General features: G+C 39.3%; 1 protein-coding gene across 3 annotated transcripts in view; it reads left to right on the forward strand.

The window, feature by feature from the left end:
• Positions 1-13,325, forward strand: part of LOC101858869 — a 25,761-nt gene extending 12,436 nt beyond the window's left edge. Inside the window, exons 1-7 of one of the 3 annotated variants that reach the window (XM_005101499.3) lie at positions 666-800; positions 6,072-6,176; positions 6,873-7,101; positions 7,961-8,043; positions 8,591-8,680; positions 10,137-10,245; positions 12,649-13,325. In XM_005101499.3, the coding sequence (XP_005101556.1) occupies positions 720-800; positions 6,072-6,176; positions 6,873-7,101; positions 7,961-8,043; positions 8,591-8,680; positions 10,137-10,245; positions 12,649-12,806 (855 nt within the window). In that variant the 5' untranslated portion in view covers positions 666-719 and the 3' untranslated portion in view covers positions 12,807-13,325. Of the gene's footprint in view, positions 1-665; positions 801-6,071; positions 6,177-6,872; positions 7,102-7,960; positions 8,044-8,590; positions 8,681-10,136; positions 10,246-12,648 lie in introns of those variants that run through there. The other 2 variants (XM_005101500.3, XM_013084329.2) reach the window with 2 other exon arrangements.
• Positions 13,326-16,153: the final 2,828 nt, after the last annotated feature.

Below are 16,153 nucleotides of genomic sequence, written 5' to 3' on the forward strand. Positions count from 1 at the left end.
CGCGTGACGCGGGACCACAATTGAACGAGAAATGATGCTAGGCGCACATGTGCTGAGCCAGGGGCCAGACTGACGTGGGACCAGAACGCAAGTGAGGTGCCGAAATAGGCTTATCGGGCGACATAAACTCGGCCTCCGCAGAACGAGGGTCAAATTAGTTGAGTTTCATCGTCCGTCAGCCAAGACAGTGATTCAATCAGTGAGTGAGAACACTGCCACCGAGTCGTGGCTGATTCAGCGAGAAGATTGCAAATTAAAAACTTAATTTTGTTGCTACCAACTCATTAAAAAGAACCATAAGAAACGTAATATCCTTAAATAAAACAGAACCGGCTGGAAGAACGAGTTTTCGTGTCTAGAACTGCTGTTACCTTGTTGACACGGTCAGCGCCATATTGGCATACACCGGAAGTGATAATCTTCGTGTTTCAATGCATTAGGTGTTTTTTGAGTGCGGGTTTTTTTTTTCTTGTTTAGAAAGGAGAGTGACACTAGGAAATTTTTTCCGCTTGTCCCTCAAACGGTCAGGGAAAAATTGTGACATTCTATGCTTCTAGAGTTATATGTTGTGCCTGAAAGAAAAAAAATAGAGCCTCTGAATAATAATTTAATATGTTCAAAATTATCCACATTAAATATTTTCGGTTACTGTGGGTATTGTGTTGATGCCAATTGCAACCGCACATTACCGCACATAGCCGCGCGAGAATTTAATCAAGATGGATGCGGGCCTGACAAGACGAACGAAAGCGACGATGTTTGTGGCTCCAAAAGATCATTCTACACCCAAGCATCATTCAGTAAGTAGAGTATTAATTATTTGTATTGTACCTTTAAATTATTGTTATAGGGTGAAAAGTAAGAAATTCCCCCAGATCCACCCTATTGATTATTATAATGGAACAGTAGGCCTACTGTTGAGTGAGAGCGATTCAATCGCCGATTGATCAGTGAGTGAGGCGGAGGGAGAAGAGGATCGAATCGGGTCCTGAAGAGTAGACTTTAGTAGAGATAGGGGTAGATCTACATTTAGATCTAGAAGTAGAAGAATCTATAGGCTAGTCCAAGTCAGTGTAGTGTAGGCCTAAGTGTAAGGCTTTAAAGATGAAAGTGGCTATTCTCACCTGCCCGGAAGTTCTCGCAAGATCAACTCCTCCCCTCTTCTCTCTCTCTCTCTGTCTCTTTCTGAATTACACTGTCTATCGGTGTGGACAATCAAATTGACCAAAACAAAGTTAAAAAATGATGTTAAAACACAAAAGTAAATTAATTTGGTTGTCTACAAAGATGCTACGGCTATTTAACTTTTCGAATCGGGCCGAACTACGGGGGTCGCCATTTTGTTTTCCCCGGAAATTCTCGCGCTACTCCTCTCTCTCTTTCTCTCTTTCTCTCTCTCTCTCCACTGCCCACAGACAAAATTGTACGCTTTTAGTAGGCTACAGTTGTAATGGAACGTTTGTTCACGGCACAGAATTCTACAATTTTTCTGTTATCACAGTGTAGAATTCTGTGGTTTAGGCAGGGTGAACGCAAAATTTGGTGAACGCGCACCGGGTGAGAATAGCCACAAGACTCGCCTGCACTATTCTCACTCCGGGTGAGAATAGAGGTGGCCTAACCTAAGTTTATATAGGCCTACACACAAATTCAAAGATTTTACTTTAAATAACCCTTAAGATTCTGGTCCCTGATAAATGTTTGCCCGATAAGCGCAATCCCGCGCGGCGCTCCACAGCTGGTCCCTGATCAGTCGTCGTCCCGTGCGGGCAACGCATTTCGTTTACGACGGAGTCTGCATCTGTGTGCTAAAATGTGTGTGCGTCAATCTGCTTGTGCCTGAGTGTCCATCTCAAACTTACTGCATTGTTTTGCAACGCGAGGCGTTGGTAGAGATAACAGAGCGTCGGTTGAGACGTTCATCCAATGAAATATGAGCATTTTGACCCAGTTAGACACTTCAGGGACTCGAAAGGATATTCAGGAACTATGACTTTCATCTTTCAATGCGAACACCTTTCCTCACTTTTCAAACGATCTAATTATCTTACACCAAACGTTGTGTCCTGATGTAAATAATCATATTTGGTGGTTTTTGAACCATTGTCCTACCAGTGGGAGACATTTGAGAGCAACTGAATAAAAAAAATATTAGGAAATTATCCCATTTTTTCCCCCTTTCGAACGATAGCTGAAGCAGCTGTTCACAAGTTCATTCATAATAGGTGTGAAATCTGGAAAACTCTGGAAAAGTTATTCGATTTGGTGTAACTTCCAATCTCAGCGTCTCTGATCTACCGACGAGGGGATAATGGGATTATTCGTGTGATCGTAACACTTATTCATTGATTGTATCAGTTTGCTATTAAAGATGAGGTGTTTCCCTGACCTGCCGCGGCACGCTCGCGTAACCAGTGCCTGACCCCGGCGTCCCGCGGCACAAGCCCGCAGGCGACGTAAGTGGGTCATCGATCAATAAGAGCCCTCTTCCGGTTAACCCCGCAGGACTAGAGTTAATTTGCTGTGTCAGAAAGCTTAAATAAATTACTTTACGAAGTGACTATTTCTCCGAACGTTCGGATAAATAGTGCAGATCTTTATTTCTCCGAACGGTTTCCGGCTTCCGGTCTCGTGATTTTTTGCCTATTTATTGCGAGAGTTCGGCGCCAACTTTCATTCTGCCTCTGGTCTGGGATTGGGAAGGAACACCACATGGCAAGCCCGCCTACAGACAACCTTCAGTAACTCCCACCACACACCCACCACCATCATGCACATCATGTACACACACAAACGTATACACACACTAACTAAACATGATCAGTGGGCAACTTTTGAACGTATGACGAGCTGAGCTGTGGATGGAGAGACAGTGTGAGTGAAAGAGCAGGTGAAAGGAAGAATGCATCCATGTACGAGTGTATCCACAGGCGACAGCAACTACAAGACGACGACACCGACCCCCCTGGCCTGGTCCACAGCTCACGAACGAAAGGAATGCGGCTAAGGCAGTGTTTTGCCTATATTATTGTCCATGGTTCGCAGGGTGCAAGGCAATGAGTGAGATTTTCTTTGTGTGTGCCTGGAGGGAGGGGGTGGGGTGTGAAAGTCATGCGGACGGGGATGAGCTGTGGGAGAGAACACGGGAATTGAATGAATGAGTGAAACTGAAAGAGAGGAACGACTCATGAGCCCTGGAGTGAATGTATCCTGTGTTTCTGTGTTTGTATACTTTGAACTGTTACACTGTTACTGAATAAAGGCTGAAATAAAGCCCAAAAAACAAACACATGCACGCTCCTCACTCTCCACTTACACACTTACTACCACACACAGACACACTCACACACGCACATGCATATACACACACACACACAGGAGCAAATTGTCTATATATATATAGGTCTATATCTATTTCAATTTTCAAGAGCTAGTCTGGCTAGTCTAGAGATTTTTAGATGAATGTAAAAACGTGAAAAAGAAAGGTTTCACAACAGAATGAAATCAAAATTAGAACAGCCCATAAACAACCATAAAAATTAACAAATAAGGGCGTGAGTCCACCTGTTCGAAGAAGATTGGCTGTTTTAACACTAAATGTGCGTAATTTTAAGACAAAGTACAGGATATTACTTTACAAGTAAATTATGGAATCGCACACATTAAGGGGCCTGCCAGTGTCAGTACATGTGATCGGTTTTGGTGGAACGTACGCTCTAACATAACACATTTAAATCTATATATATACATGTATATAATATATATCTAGAATCTAATGAAGGTGGGAACATCAAATTAAATGACACTATACAACACCTCTCCCCCCCCCCCCCCTTTTTTTTTCCCCCCCATTAAAAAATTGATAGAAAAACAACACATCAGAACAATAACAAGAAAGAAAAAAATACACACTAACAAAATAAAAGACCACAAAGAGGGAAAAATAAAAGTAACTGTAACGTATTCAACAAATCAACGTGGTGACAACAAGTGAGAAAAAGACGAAGTGAAGCTAGGTGAACATTCTTTCAAAAGTAAAGAGGTTCGGTTTCTTTCTTTTTTTCTTCTTTTTTCCTTTGACTTTTGTTTATTGTTTGTTTAGTATAGGGTTTTACGGCGCTCGCAACTGCATAAGGTCATATGAGCGCGCGGGACACACCTAATACTTTTTCGTTGGTAGGAAATTTTGAATTTTGCCCGGGTGGCGGCCGAAGCCTACTCTTGTCGATTTTAGACCGCCAAGGGATCTTTAACGTGCGCAACTTGCACACGGGCCCTCCGAGATTTTTCGCCCTTGTCCGAGAAGGCTAGGTGTAGATCTTTCCTACCAGAAGATCAGGGGTGTGGCAGAAAGACAGCAGTTAGGAGGAGCCAAGGAGTAGCAGTAGAAAGGCTGCAGAAAGAGTCAGGAGCCCAGAGGAGGGGGCAAAGGAGGTGAGGGGGTGGGGGCAGAAAGTGGAAATGAAAGCAGACAACAGAACATTGTTAGAGATCAGGAAAGGATGTGAAAGGAGACAATTTTAGAGAAGAAAATTTTTTGGTCGCTACCAGGAATCGAACCCGGGACCTTTGAATGACAGGCCAACACCTTAACCTCTAGGCCACGAGAGCCCCCCCTTTGACTTTTATTCTCCGATTTGGGGACCAAAAAATGCCAAAAAGTTGAGCCACGATTGATTGGTCACGGCCGCGACAAACGCAGATGTCTATGCTAGTTCTATGTGTCGTTATCAATAACCCTCCTTTAGATCTAAATCTAGACAGCACTCGAGTGAACACAACACATTAAGTTAATTAAGTTTAAGAGCAGCACCCTTCATAGGCAACAACGTCATATCTGTAGCTAAAAACTGTTTGAAACTAGCATTTCTTTGTTTATAAATATTTACTGCGGACATTTTTTGGATGATTGAACCATATTGTATACGAACAATCTTTGGTAGGCCTATACTATAATTATAGATCTACATAATATCCGAAATTTGCGGAAAGGATGTGATTTCAGAGTGTTCGGAGAAATAGTGCCCAGCTTTATTTTCTGGAACGTTCGGAGAAATAGTGCCGGCTTTTACTTTATGTATAAATTCAGGGAGGACTTGTGTAACGAGCAACCACTATGATGAGACAGTAGGCCCCTAGAAGTTGAGAAGTGTAATGTATACATACAGTACAGACCCGGTAACCGGGAACAAAGTCACGAAGTATACAGACCCGGTGACCGGGAACACAGTCACGAAGTATGCAGACCCGGTAGGGAAATCTTTTGTGATTTTGGAAAGTTTCAGCGCCCAGACCCGGTATAGTGTGTGTGTGTGTGTGTGTGTGTGTGTGTGTGTGTAAGAGAGAGAGAAGAGAAGGTAGAGAATATGGGGAAGTGCTCGCAAATTTATATCAAGATCTACACCTAGCCTTCTCTGACAAGGGCGAAAAGTCTAGGAGGTCTCTTGTGCAAGTTGCGCACGTTAAAGATGACATGGTGGTCCAAAATCGTTAAGAGTAGGCTTCGGCCGCCACCTGGGCAAAATTCAAAATTTCCTACCAGCTGAAAATGTTAGGTGTGTCCCCGGCGCTCATATAACCTTATATGCAATTGCGAGCGCCGTAAAACACTCGCCCCCCAAAAAAGAGATAGAGACATAAATGATTCTATAGAAAACATCCCACTACAACAGACTTTGGGGTAAAGTAATAGTGATCATGTTTATAGCACTTAGTGCCTACACTATTGTGTGCTCACTGTTCTAGTGCAGAGAAAAATAAATGATTTGCCTGTTCTGATCTGAAAAGGCTGATTACCAGTATGAGTGGCTCCCCGCCAGTGAGAGGTGAGAGAGTTACGCCCTTGTTGGTGGGACTGTACTGGTGACTTTTTTTTTGTCCACTCCAATTAATTAGTGTCACAGTCTCTCCCGCGCGCTCATATGACCTTATATGCAGTTGCGAGCGCTGTAAACCCAACCCCCCCCCAAGTGTTTCTTGGCTTAAATTTTTCTATTTAAATTTATGACGTGGATTGAGCTGTTGTCTTATATAATTATATCTTTGTAATTATTGTTAAATTTCTCCTGCAGGCTCAAAATGAGAGGAAAAATCTTCAAACACTCCAGTCTGCAGCTCAAGGGGGAAAACGACTGAATGGGGGAAAACACGAGAATTTACTGGTATCGAAGGAAAATGTGAGTCTTCAGTCTCAGCTTTCTTTTTCATGTACACATGTATTTACTTGAAAAAAATGCTTTAATTTTCATTTTCATAAATGTATTTTTAAAAGATTAGGTTAAGAAATTTGTATGGGAATTGCGAAACGCAAAATTTTGTCAGTTCAGTAACGTACACATAGAGTGATGAGTGATTCCTTACTTTGTCATTTCTTAAAGACAACTCCTTCTTACTTGAAATTCGTTGCTTTTATTTTTTTAACATAAGACGTGGAGCTAAGTTGATGTAGAAATTTGATCACACAAAGAAATCCATTCTAAGCTGTGTACGTTATTAAATGCAACGTATATAAGTTCTTTGATCAGGATGGGGTAACAATTCAGTGAACATAGTAATTATGTCAGTTTATTTTTGATTACCAAATTACATGCATATTTGTGTTTGTTCTGTTGTGTTGAAAGGGTTCTTTGTCATATTTTTTTCTACAGGCTATTTTCTTTCTGTACCTTTGTGGGTGGTAGGCGGGTGCTGTGGTGTAGTTTTCTTTTTCTTTCCTATGAAACATCTATTGTCCTTATCTCCCCTTCTTCTTTTTTATGTTTGTTACTCTCAGGTAACACCTTTAATCTTTGGCACTAATATGACCTAATTGTGTGGCAAGTGCCATAAAACTCTCACTAAAACATAATTTCTGTTCCTTTTTTTCCCCCCAGTTGGTCCAGCCTGAGTACAGTGGGTCCCATTCTCCAGTCCAAATATACCAAGACACTTCTGTGCCCCCCGAGTGCCCGGTTATAACCTGTTGCCGCAATACTCAGACGGATGATTCACTTCTCGACTGCTTACTCCAAGAACGCTGGCAGTCGCTGGACTCTGTGCAGGGTGACAGTGGCAGGGGTTCGACTCTGGGCGAACAGGAAACACTTGGTCTACTAGTTGATGGTTCGAATTTTTCTATTGCTTTTTATTGAATGGGGGTGTCTATTGATAGTTGATGAAGCTTTCAGAATTGTTGTGTTGTAGGTCTTTAAATCTGATTCCTAAAAGTGGTGGGTGTCTTTTTGTCCTGAAAAATATTAGTTGACAACAAATTTTTCTATCTTGTCATTGGGGTTCAGTATTTGGGAAGATAACTTTTGACAGACCAGTGTCCTATATAGACGGTGATCTGGTACCTTTTAGTTTTGGTTTTAGTTTTACGGCACTTGCAACACAATTAGTTCATACAAGTTCCGAAGATCAGAAGATCTGTATCCAGCAAATCGTTTTTTTGTTTGAGTTGAATTCAAACTCATCTTTGTTCCTTTGGGAATTATGAAATTAGAATGCTTTTTAAATTTGGTTTAGTCCAAAGTGAATGCAGTAAGACGCTGGGCGTTTTTCACTTTTTATCTTGACACAGTGTAGGCTGATTGAATGCAAATGCATATATGTAGCTTTTACTCTCTGTTCAGATTACTTTGTGAACAGTTGTAATACCTTATTTCAGAATAAAATTGTAAAGCACTTTAGCCCTATCCGTACGCCCTGTGGTCATTTTGTACCCCCGGGGTTGTATTCTTCACATTTTAGAATGCTTCTTGTACGAAGATCTCTTTCAAACTTTCAGTATTTCTAAAAAAATAATTTTGACAGACTGCTATGCAAAGCGTGCGGATTGGATTAATGGGTAAATTTCCTCTTTGGGAAGTGGTGGCACAGAGTTCCCCACGTCGTATACTATAGTAAAACACGGCGTATGGATAGGGTTAAGAATTCTTCTGATTGTGTGGACTTTACATATTTTTACTTTTTTTTGTAGATACTCCATCTGGGACCTATTGGAAAGAGCTGGCAGAGGAACGGAGAATAGCCTTGAAGGAGACTTTGAAAGAAAATGAAAAAGTAAGTATTTTAGCCTCCATATAATTTATACGTAGACCTAATCATGACAACAGTTATCTTTGCTTACGCTTATTTTTATTGAGAAGGGCGTGTGTATTTTTGTTGTTGCAAGAAACAAGGGAGTGCTCAGTAGGGGAAAAATAAGAATTGTGTCATATTGTATGATCATGTTAAATTCCTTAGGCTAGAGGCGTATCTGGACTTTAGCAACCGACTTCTGGGTTTTAAAAAATTTATTATCAAATAAGAGCACCCCATTTATTTCCCAGTTAGAGACTAAATATTTCCCTAAATTTAGCTTTGGAAGAAGCTCGTGAAAACTTGGATTAGTTTGAATGTCTTTCCAACAACCTCCACTAGTTGTAGAAGAGAAGATTGCTTACTATGTTTTAAGAGTTGGCTCATCTGTTTAACCCTGAAATCTTTTTCATGGAACAACAGCTGAAGCACTATTTTCAAATGATTTAATCATTAGGAAGCTTCTCATGGAAAGCTCAAAACATGTATCAATTTTAATTTTTTTTTTTTCTTTCTTCTTGTCTTTAAGCTCTGCACAGAGATTGACAATTTGAAAGAGGAAAATTCTCGACTGGCAGACATAGCGAAAAAAGCGGAGGCCCTGCAAGAGCTTTTAAGTGTAAGTATTCAACTAATCATGACTTTGTAGGTACTGTACCTACATTATAAACCTTTTTTTTTTTGTTCCTGATATGTGTGGCTGGCACACAGTAAAACTCGTTCATTCACCTGTGACTTTTGCATAATTTGGACTGTTCTGGATGTTTTAATTTTAGATGGAAAGTGCTGGCGAAAAATCTGCCGGAAATATTTAGTCAGTATACAAAAAAATAACATTTTGGTGTTTTCGAAGTAAAAGATTAGGTCTGCAGTTGATCTTTGTATTTGTTACTGTAGTTGGTTAGGGTGTTTGGTGGTGGTTCTTGTTTAGTCCTGCTCTGCTCTTTAAGGTTCTTTTGCTGTGTTACCATTATGACAGTCTGTGTATAAGAGAAATATAGCGTGGGTGGTTGGCAGGTGCTCTGGTGTAGTTTGCTACTTCTTTTGTATCAAACATCTATCGTCCTTATCTCTGCTCCTTTTTTATGTGTGTTACTCTCTTGTAACTAAGTTGTTACAGATCTATTCTTTGGCACTTTTATGACCTTATTTTGTTGCAAGTGCCGTTAAACACTTACTAAAACTAAAGGAGAAATACAGCAATTACTGTGCTGATGGTGTATACTGCAAGTGATAATTGACACTGAGAAAAAGGTCTAAATTGTGCTGCATTTTGTGCCAAGTTGAATGTAGCACTTTGGCAAAAAATAAGTGAGTTATAAGGGCTTGTGGGCAAATGGATGGGGAGGGGATTGGGGTGTTGACTTGGCTAAGAAAGTACTCTCCCTTTTTTTGACAGAGTCTGTGATGTGTGCTGCTGTATAAACCCTCTCTTGTGGGTGGTTATATTTGATTGCTTTTAAGGACAAGCGGGCTAACCCAGATTTCGGGGGTTTCAAGAAATCTTGACCTACACCAAAAGTGAGCATTGCCCTACCTATAGGAGAAGTTTGGTTTCATTGGTGTATATATTTGTTTGGTTATAGAGAAAACTCTCCTAGTTTTTTAATGAAACTGAACAAGGTGTAAACACTATACTTTCGATTTTCTCAAAACAGCATTTTTCGGAATTGCCCACTTGTCCTTAAAAGCGACCATATATCACTGCCATTTTTCAAATACTGGCAGGTGATCAGAGTAGGGTGGATTAGATATGAGAAAGTTAAACTGAAGGCATAAGTCACTCCCTTTGATTTTTTAAAAAGTTTTTTTTTTGTGGGGGGTAGAGTTGTGAGACTACTGAAGCGTGTACTGGGGAGACAGTAGGGAGAGTGAGATTGACTTGAGGGAAAGTGGGGAGTTGGGGTGGTAGGAGAGATGGAGAGAAAGGATCACTATTGAAATCACATGGTGCTTGTGTTCTTGGTAATATTGTGAAGCGCATTCGGCCAATTTCGTAGTGGGAATGGCCTATACAAGGGAAATTTTATTATTATTATCATCTTTACATTGCTTTTTAAAAAATCTTTCCACAGGACATTGTGGAAGATGAAGAGCATACAGGTGGTTCGTGTCAGGAACCAGAGGGAGACTCCCAGTTTGTGGACAGCTTGAAAGATGAAGATGCCGAGAAACTTTATGCAGGTGAGAGTACCCTTCTAGGGTAATTCTTGGTAGAACCAAACGTCTTGAAAATCTGTCAACTTGTCAATTCTAACCAGTGCTTTTGTCTGCTGGTTACCATTGCTCTCTCTCTGTCCAAATTTTGGGTGGTCTCCCTAGTGTGGGTTTATCTTGAACTTTTTGTTTTTTCACTGTTACTCTTGTCCTGCGGGTGGTTGGAGGGTGCCACTGGCAGGTCCTACTTTTGTACTCTCCCTCTGTTGTTTATGTCTGTCTGTTTTACTTTTTTTCGTGGGTGGTTGGCGGGTGCTCTGGTGTGGTTTGCTTCTTCTTTCCCATCAAACATCTATCGTCCTTATCTCCCCTCCTTCTTTTTTATGTTTGTTACTCTCTTGTAACACCTCTATTCTTCTGGCGCTCATGTGACCTTATGCAGTTGCAAGCGCCGTAAAACCTCTACTAATACTACAAAAAAACCTCAAACTCTTACTAAAACTTACTTTTTTGTCAGCACTAAATGACCATTATTGTGTCGATGTGCTTTTCTGTACTCAAACAAAACCTTGATTACTCTTGCCTTGATTTTTAAAAAAAATAGTGTGGCTGGTTTTGTGCTCATTCACCTTGCGATTCTTCAACAGCAGTCTTGTCTTTGAAAATGGTGTCTCTGTTCTTTCTTCTTTCCTTACTCTCTGTATTGTTTTTTCTGTAAACTGCTTTTGTCCATATATACCACTGAGTGCAAGGCTAGTTGTCACTGTTGCATGGTCTGCTTTTCTACTTCTTTTCTGTCATCATTAATATTATTATATTATGATATGATAAACAATTCCAGAACTCATTGCTACTACAGTATTTAGGAGCCCTCCGGTAGCAGGTCATGCGTCTTTTCTGTTTCTCGTTTATTTTTTAATTGTATATCATTCATCTTCCTTTTATTTGTGCAAAATAACTATTATGTTTAGAGTGGAATGTGTCTCTTTGAATGAAGCAAATCCACAAATCTCAACTAATGTGACTGGTTGTTGACTTTTCCCCTGTGGTCTGTTCTTCCTACTTCTTTACTTTTGTTCTTTTCAGTGCAACTAAGCAACTGTGTACACCCCGGGGCAATGCCACTGACTGTAGTGTCTTTAGGCCATTCCCAAAGTGGGGACATTTCTCGTTCAAGCATATTAGAATTGTAAATGGGCTGACTCGTGTCACGCTCAAAACTGTGCGTGATCTACAACAGGGAACTGCTGCTTTTTCTTTCCTGATCCTTACTATTGTCATTTTCCTCTACTTGTTTTGTATGTTTGTCATTTTCTTGTGACCCGCTATTTTGGGGCGCCTTGATAGTCGAAGCAGACCTTGTGCTATTGAAGCTAGAGAGGTGAGCTGTCTAAGTCTGATTCCCTGTAAAGACTTCTCTGTTGACACCCACCCCTTGGCGCTCATATGACCTTATGCTGTTGGGACCTCTGTAAAACCCTCTACTATAAAAAAGAAGTAATAAGCAACTGTGTCCTGACCTGGTCGCAGTGAAATATGATTGTTTTGTGCTGTCTCTTTGTAATAACAACTCTACAGCTGTTTAATAATAATTACTACTGATTCCTGGTTTGGACTTCTCTGTTGACATCCACCCCTTGGCGCTCATATGACCTTATGTAGTTGCGAGCGCCGTAAAACCTTACAAAAACTAAACATAATTACTACCAGTGGTATTTGTATAATGGGTAACAGGGAAAGATCAGTGAAACATCGCTTTTTTAAAAGTATCCGAACAAAGGAAAGAATGGAAAACCATGATCGCAGATCTGGCACTGGATGATGATGATGATGAGTATTTGTATAGTGCAAATTCTTGCTCAACAGCAAGCTCTATGTTATTGGAGAATGGTCTTGAGGCACATTTCTACTCATAATAAACATTTAAACAGGGGAGTGTCTTACGGCAGTTCTGTCCTACGAACACATCGGCCTGAACTGAAATGATGTGGGTGGTTAGCAGGTGCTCAGTCTGGTGTGGTTTGCTTCTTCTTTCCTGTCAAACATCTATCATCCTTATCTCCCCTTCTTTTTTTAAAATGTTTGTTACTCTCTTGTATCAGCTCTAATCTTCTGGCGCTCATTTGACCTTGTGCAGTTGTGAGCACTGTAAAACTAAACTAAAAAGGAAAGAGGTTGGACTGTCGCTGATGTGAGTCTTATTGTACTTATAATAAATGAATGCTCTGCTATCTTCCGTAGAACGACATTCTTTGTCTTTCTGATAGTGGGTAGTTGGTGGGCGCTCTGATGTAAATCTGTTCCTTCTACTTCTTTTCAATTCTTCTATTGTCCTAACATGTTCTGGATTAAATGTGGCAGATAGCATGCTTGTTCACCATTACCAACAACTCACCGCAACTATTTTTCACTCCACATGAACATTTTCAGACCTTGATCAAGCTGCGAGTACATCTAAAGATCCACAATCAGACAGCAAGACTCAGGATCCTGGAATTTATAGTAGTGCTGGAACAGCCCAAGAGTCTGGCTCCTCAACGAATTCACAAGTTTCAGAAGCACAGTTTAAATCAGAAAAGACAGCATAATATGCTGCTAACTGTAATGATGTTTTTTTTTTTCCCCCTTCTATGTTTAAAAAAATAAAAAGAATTCTGTTTTTAGGATCGGGATAATATGTCCCCATGTGTATAGTTGAAAGCCTGTTCCGGTGCTAGTCTAGAGTCCCTTCACTTTTGCGTTGTATCACTGTATTGCATCTCATATTTCTGATTTTGCAGTCCTGTTTATGTAATTTTTTTGTACTCCAGTATATTTTTGGCTGCTTTTAGAAGCATTGTAACTGGAGGTATGTAGCTGTTTTACCAATCACGAACAAGTTTTATTCTTCATTGTTCTTATGACACAAATGCTTGTGAAAAATAGCTTCTGTAATGTACTTCACAGAAAGCAACCCCCCCACTTTTCCTGGTGCTTGGTTAATTGAGAGTGCGTTTTGTTGCAGCTGACTAGACAAGGACAGCGACCTGCCTTTTTCTAGACTTGCAATATTGGCACAGCGTTAAATTATTATTCTATTTTAATAAACTTAGCCCTTCTCTTGCAATTTCAAGGATTTGACATTTTACTAGAAACATTTCCTTCTTTCATTTATATCTTTGCCGTTTCAGGTATATATATATATATATACGCAAATTTTCTGTGTTGATGTATAAGTCCTAAATTATGTTACAGTAATTCTTTTCCTCTGTTTGATTTAATGGACAGTTTGGAAGCATTCTTACTGTTAGGGAGTCCATTATCACTGCTGATGACCGTGAAAAGCTTTTGGTGTTATGCCTATGTTGTCTGTGAATGTGTTGATCTGGGGTGCTCTCTCGTCTTGGTTTTTAAGTGTAAGAGTGATAATGATACTGGGAAACTTTGAATGATTAGATTCTATATGAAGCATTCCATGGGTGTAAGTTCAGTGGTGTGGGTGGTTGGCGGGTGCTCTGGTGTGGTTTGCTTCTTCTTTCCTATCAAACATCTATCGCCTTTATCTCCCCTCGTTTTTTGTGTTTGTTCCTCTCTTGTAACACCTCTAATCTTCGGCACTTATATGACCTTATTGTGTTGCAAGTGCCGTAAAACACTTACTAAAAAAAAGTTCAGTGGTGTTATACTTTGTCATTTCTATATTAATTATATTTATCAATGAATTTATTTTGAAAAATGTAAAAAGAGTTTGTAAGGAAAATGCGATTCTTGACGGAACCTAGTGTGTCATAATGAACTTCGTTTTTGTGTTTGTAATATTTCACTTCTTTGTAAGGATTAACTTATTCTGCTGGTAGCTATGAATGTAGTAAGGAGAAAGTAGTATCTATTTTCTCTTTATAAAGCTAAAAGACTGAAGAAAGACGGAAATAAGAGCTGAATGAAAGTTTGAGTTGGATGGGCATTCTAATAATAGCTCAACGTTTTTGTATACATGATGATGCTGAAAACATAATAAATTGAGTGTCTTACTTGTAAATAATACTTGATCATTACAAGACAGAATGCAAATCTGTAATACACTCGCAATTATTTTGTTCATATTTTGAGTTTCATTATGAAACCTCCTGTGTGACAGTTTAGAGGATTAATTGTTTCAACTTTTGTGGTTGTCACTCCCTCTTCCATCCTTCTGGCATTAATTCCTTTAATTTATACTACATGTAGCTCATATTACAGTCATTTTTGAAAATATGAGGCACAGTTATAACTCTTGAGCTAGCCTAGGTTCTTAAGTTATCTCCGTATGCAATTTGAAGTTCTATAGTCAAATTTCTAGCTGTATTTTGAAGTATATCACAGTACATCCTGCACACTTGCACTGATTGACATGTTGTTCGTATATAAGACACTTGACCTCAGTGTGATTTGGACAACCTAGGCTAAGTCTGCGGTGGTTGGCGGGTGCTCTGGTGTGGTTTGCTTCTTCTTTTTCATCAAACAACTAACGTCCTTATCTCTCCTCCTTGTTTTGTGTTTGTTACTCTCTTGTAACATCTCTAATCTTCGGCACTTATATGACCTTATTGTGTTGCAAGTGCCGTAAAACTCTTACTAAAACTAAAACTAACCTGAGTCAAATCTCTTCAGTGGGGCGTCTTATTTTTCTCTTATCTGTCCCCGTCGTTTTATGCATGAAAAATTCTGAAATTACGCAAACTGAGCCCCAAAAATGTGAAATTATGCGATTCTGTTAATTTTAACAAAGAATGATAACAGAAAATAAGCAAAAATTATGCAAAAAATGATCAAATTATGCTAAAATATGCGGTGTGCATAAAACCACGGGGACAGTCTTATGTTGTATCAATTGCTGTGTGTCGTCAAGTTGTTCAGATGCACCCAGCCCAGAAAACAATATGTTTCAGGCTCAAGAAAAAACTGTGTCATTCTTTTAAAGATTGTCCCTGATTATCGTTGACCTTTTCTTGCTTTTTTTTTCCACATTTAGAATTTGATTTTCGGTAAAATATTACTTGAGCATGTGTAACCGATATTATGAAACTGTAAAAGATGGGCATTTATTGAGATAAAGATATTTTGTTTCTTGGGTGACCTAGGCCATAATGAAAGGAATGTAATTTTTACTTGAAATAGCCATATCATATCATTGAGATTAAGAATGAACGTGTTTAATATTTCATATGTACATTTTTATGTGACCCTGCATTTCATCAACATGTAACATTAAATGTACCTTAGCTTTAACCCTTGCCTTATTATGCTTTAATTGGTCTCATTTGAAGTTGTTGTAGGACATAAGGTTCTTATGATCAAGTGATTAACAAATATTTTAATGGAAGGCAAGCTTGCTCTTGTTTGGTTTGGATGTGTATGTAGAGATACTGACCTGTGTAATTTTATAACTGATGTTTGTAGTGAGTGAAAATGGGTGTTTTTCTGGGGTTATTATTTTAGGGCAGAGGTAACTTGGCTATTAGTAATATTATATTACTTTAAAAATGCTGTTCTTTTGTTTTTGCTGCTGATAGATCTATATGTAATTCGTTTTTTAAGGATTTGAGTTAGGAAGTTTGTTTTTGTGTTGAAAAGTAGATATTCTCAAATTTCAGGTTTTGCTTCTCACAGAATTGCAGATGCCTAAGAGAAAATATGAATTTTCACGACAAGATTTGCGAATGATAATGGGAATGAAGCTCACGAGTCAATTGGAGAGATCTTTTGTTGCATGTCTATTTTGAATTGCTTGAGATATATGAATATATTGAACGCAGAGCAGTGTGAGTGAGGGGTTTGCAGAAGGGCTTTTTTTTTACAACAAAGGTTTTATTTCTCTTACCTTGTCATACTGAATAGTGGTGGAAAGAAATTTCCTTGCTCTCAATTTGTCTTGGTTGAGAGAAATATTTTGTTTTATCAGGGATGCCACTTTTCC

Source organism: Aplysia californica, unplaced genomic scaffold, assembly GCF_000002075.1.
Source record: "Aplysia californica isolate F4 #8 unplaced genomic scaffold, AplCal3.0 scaffold00285, whole genome shotgun sequence".
In the NCBI taxonomy this organism is placed as follows: domain Eukaryota; kingdom Metazoa; phylum Mollusca; class Gastropoda; order Aplysiida; family Aplysiidae; genus Aplysia; species Aplysia californica.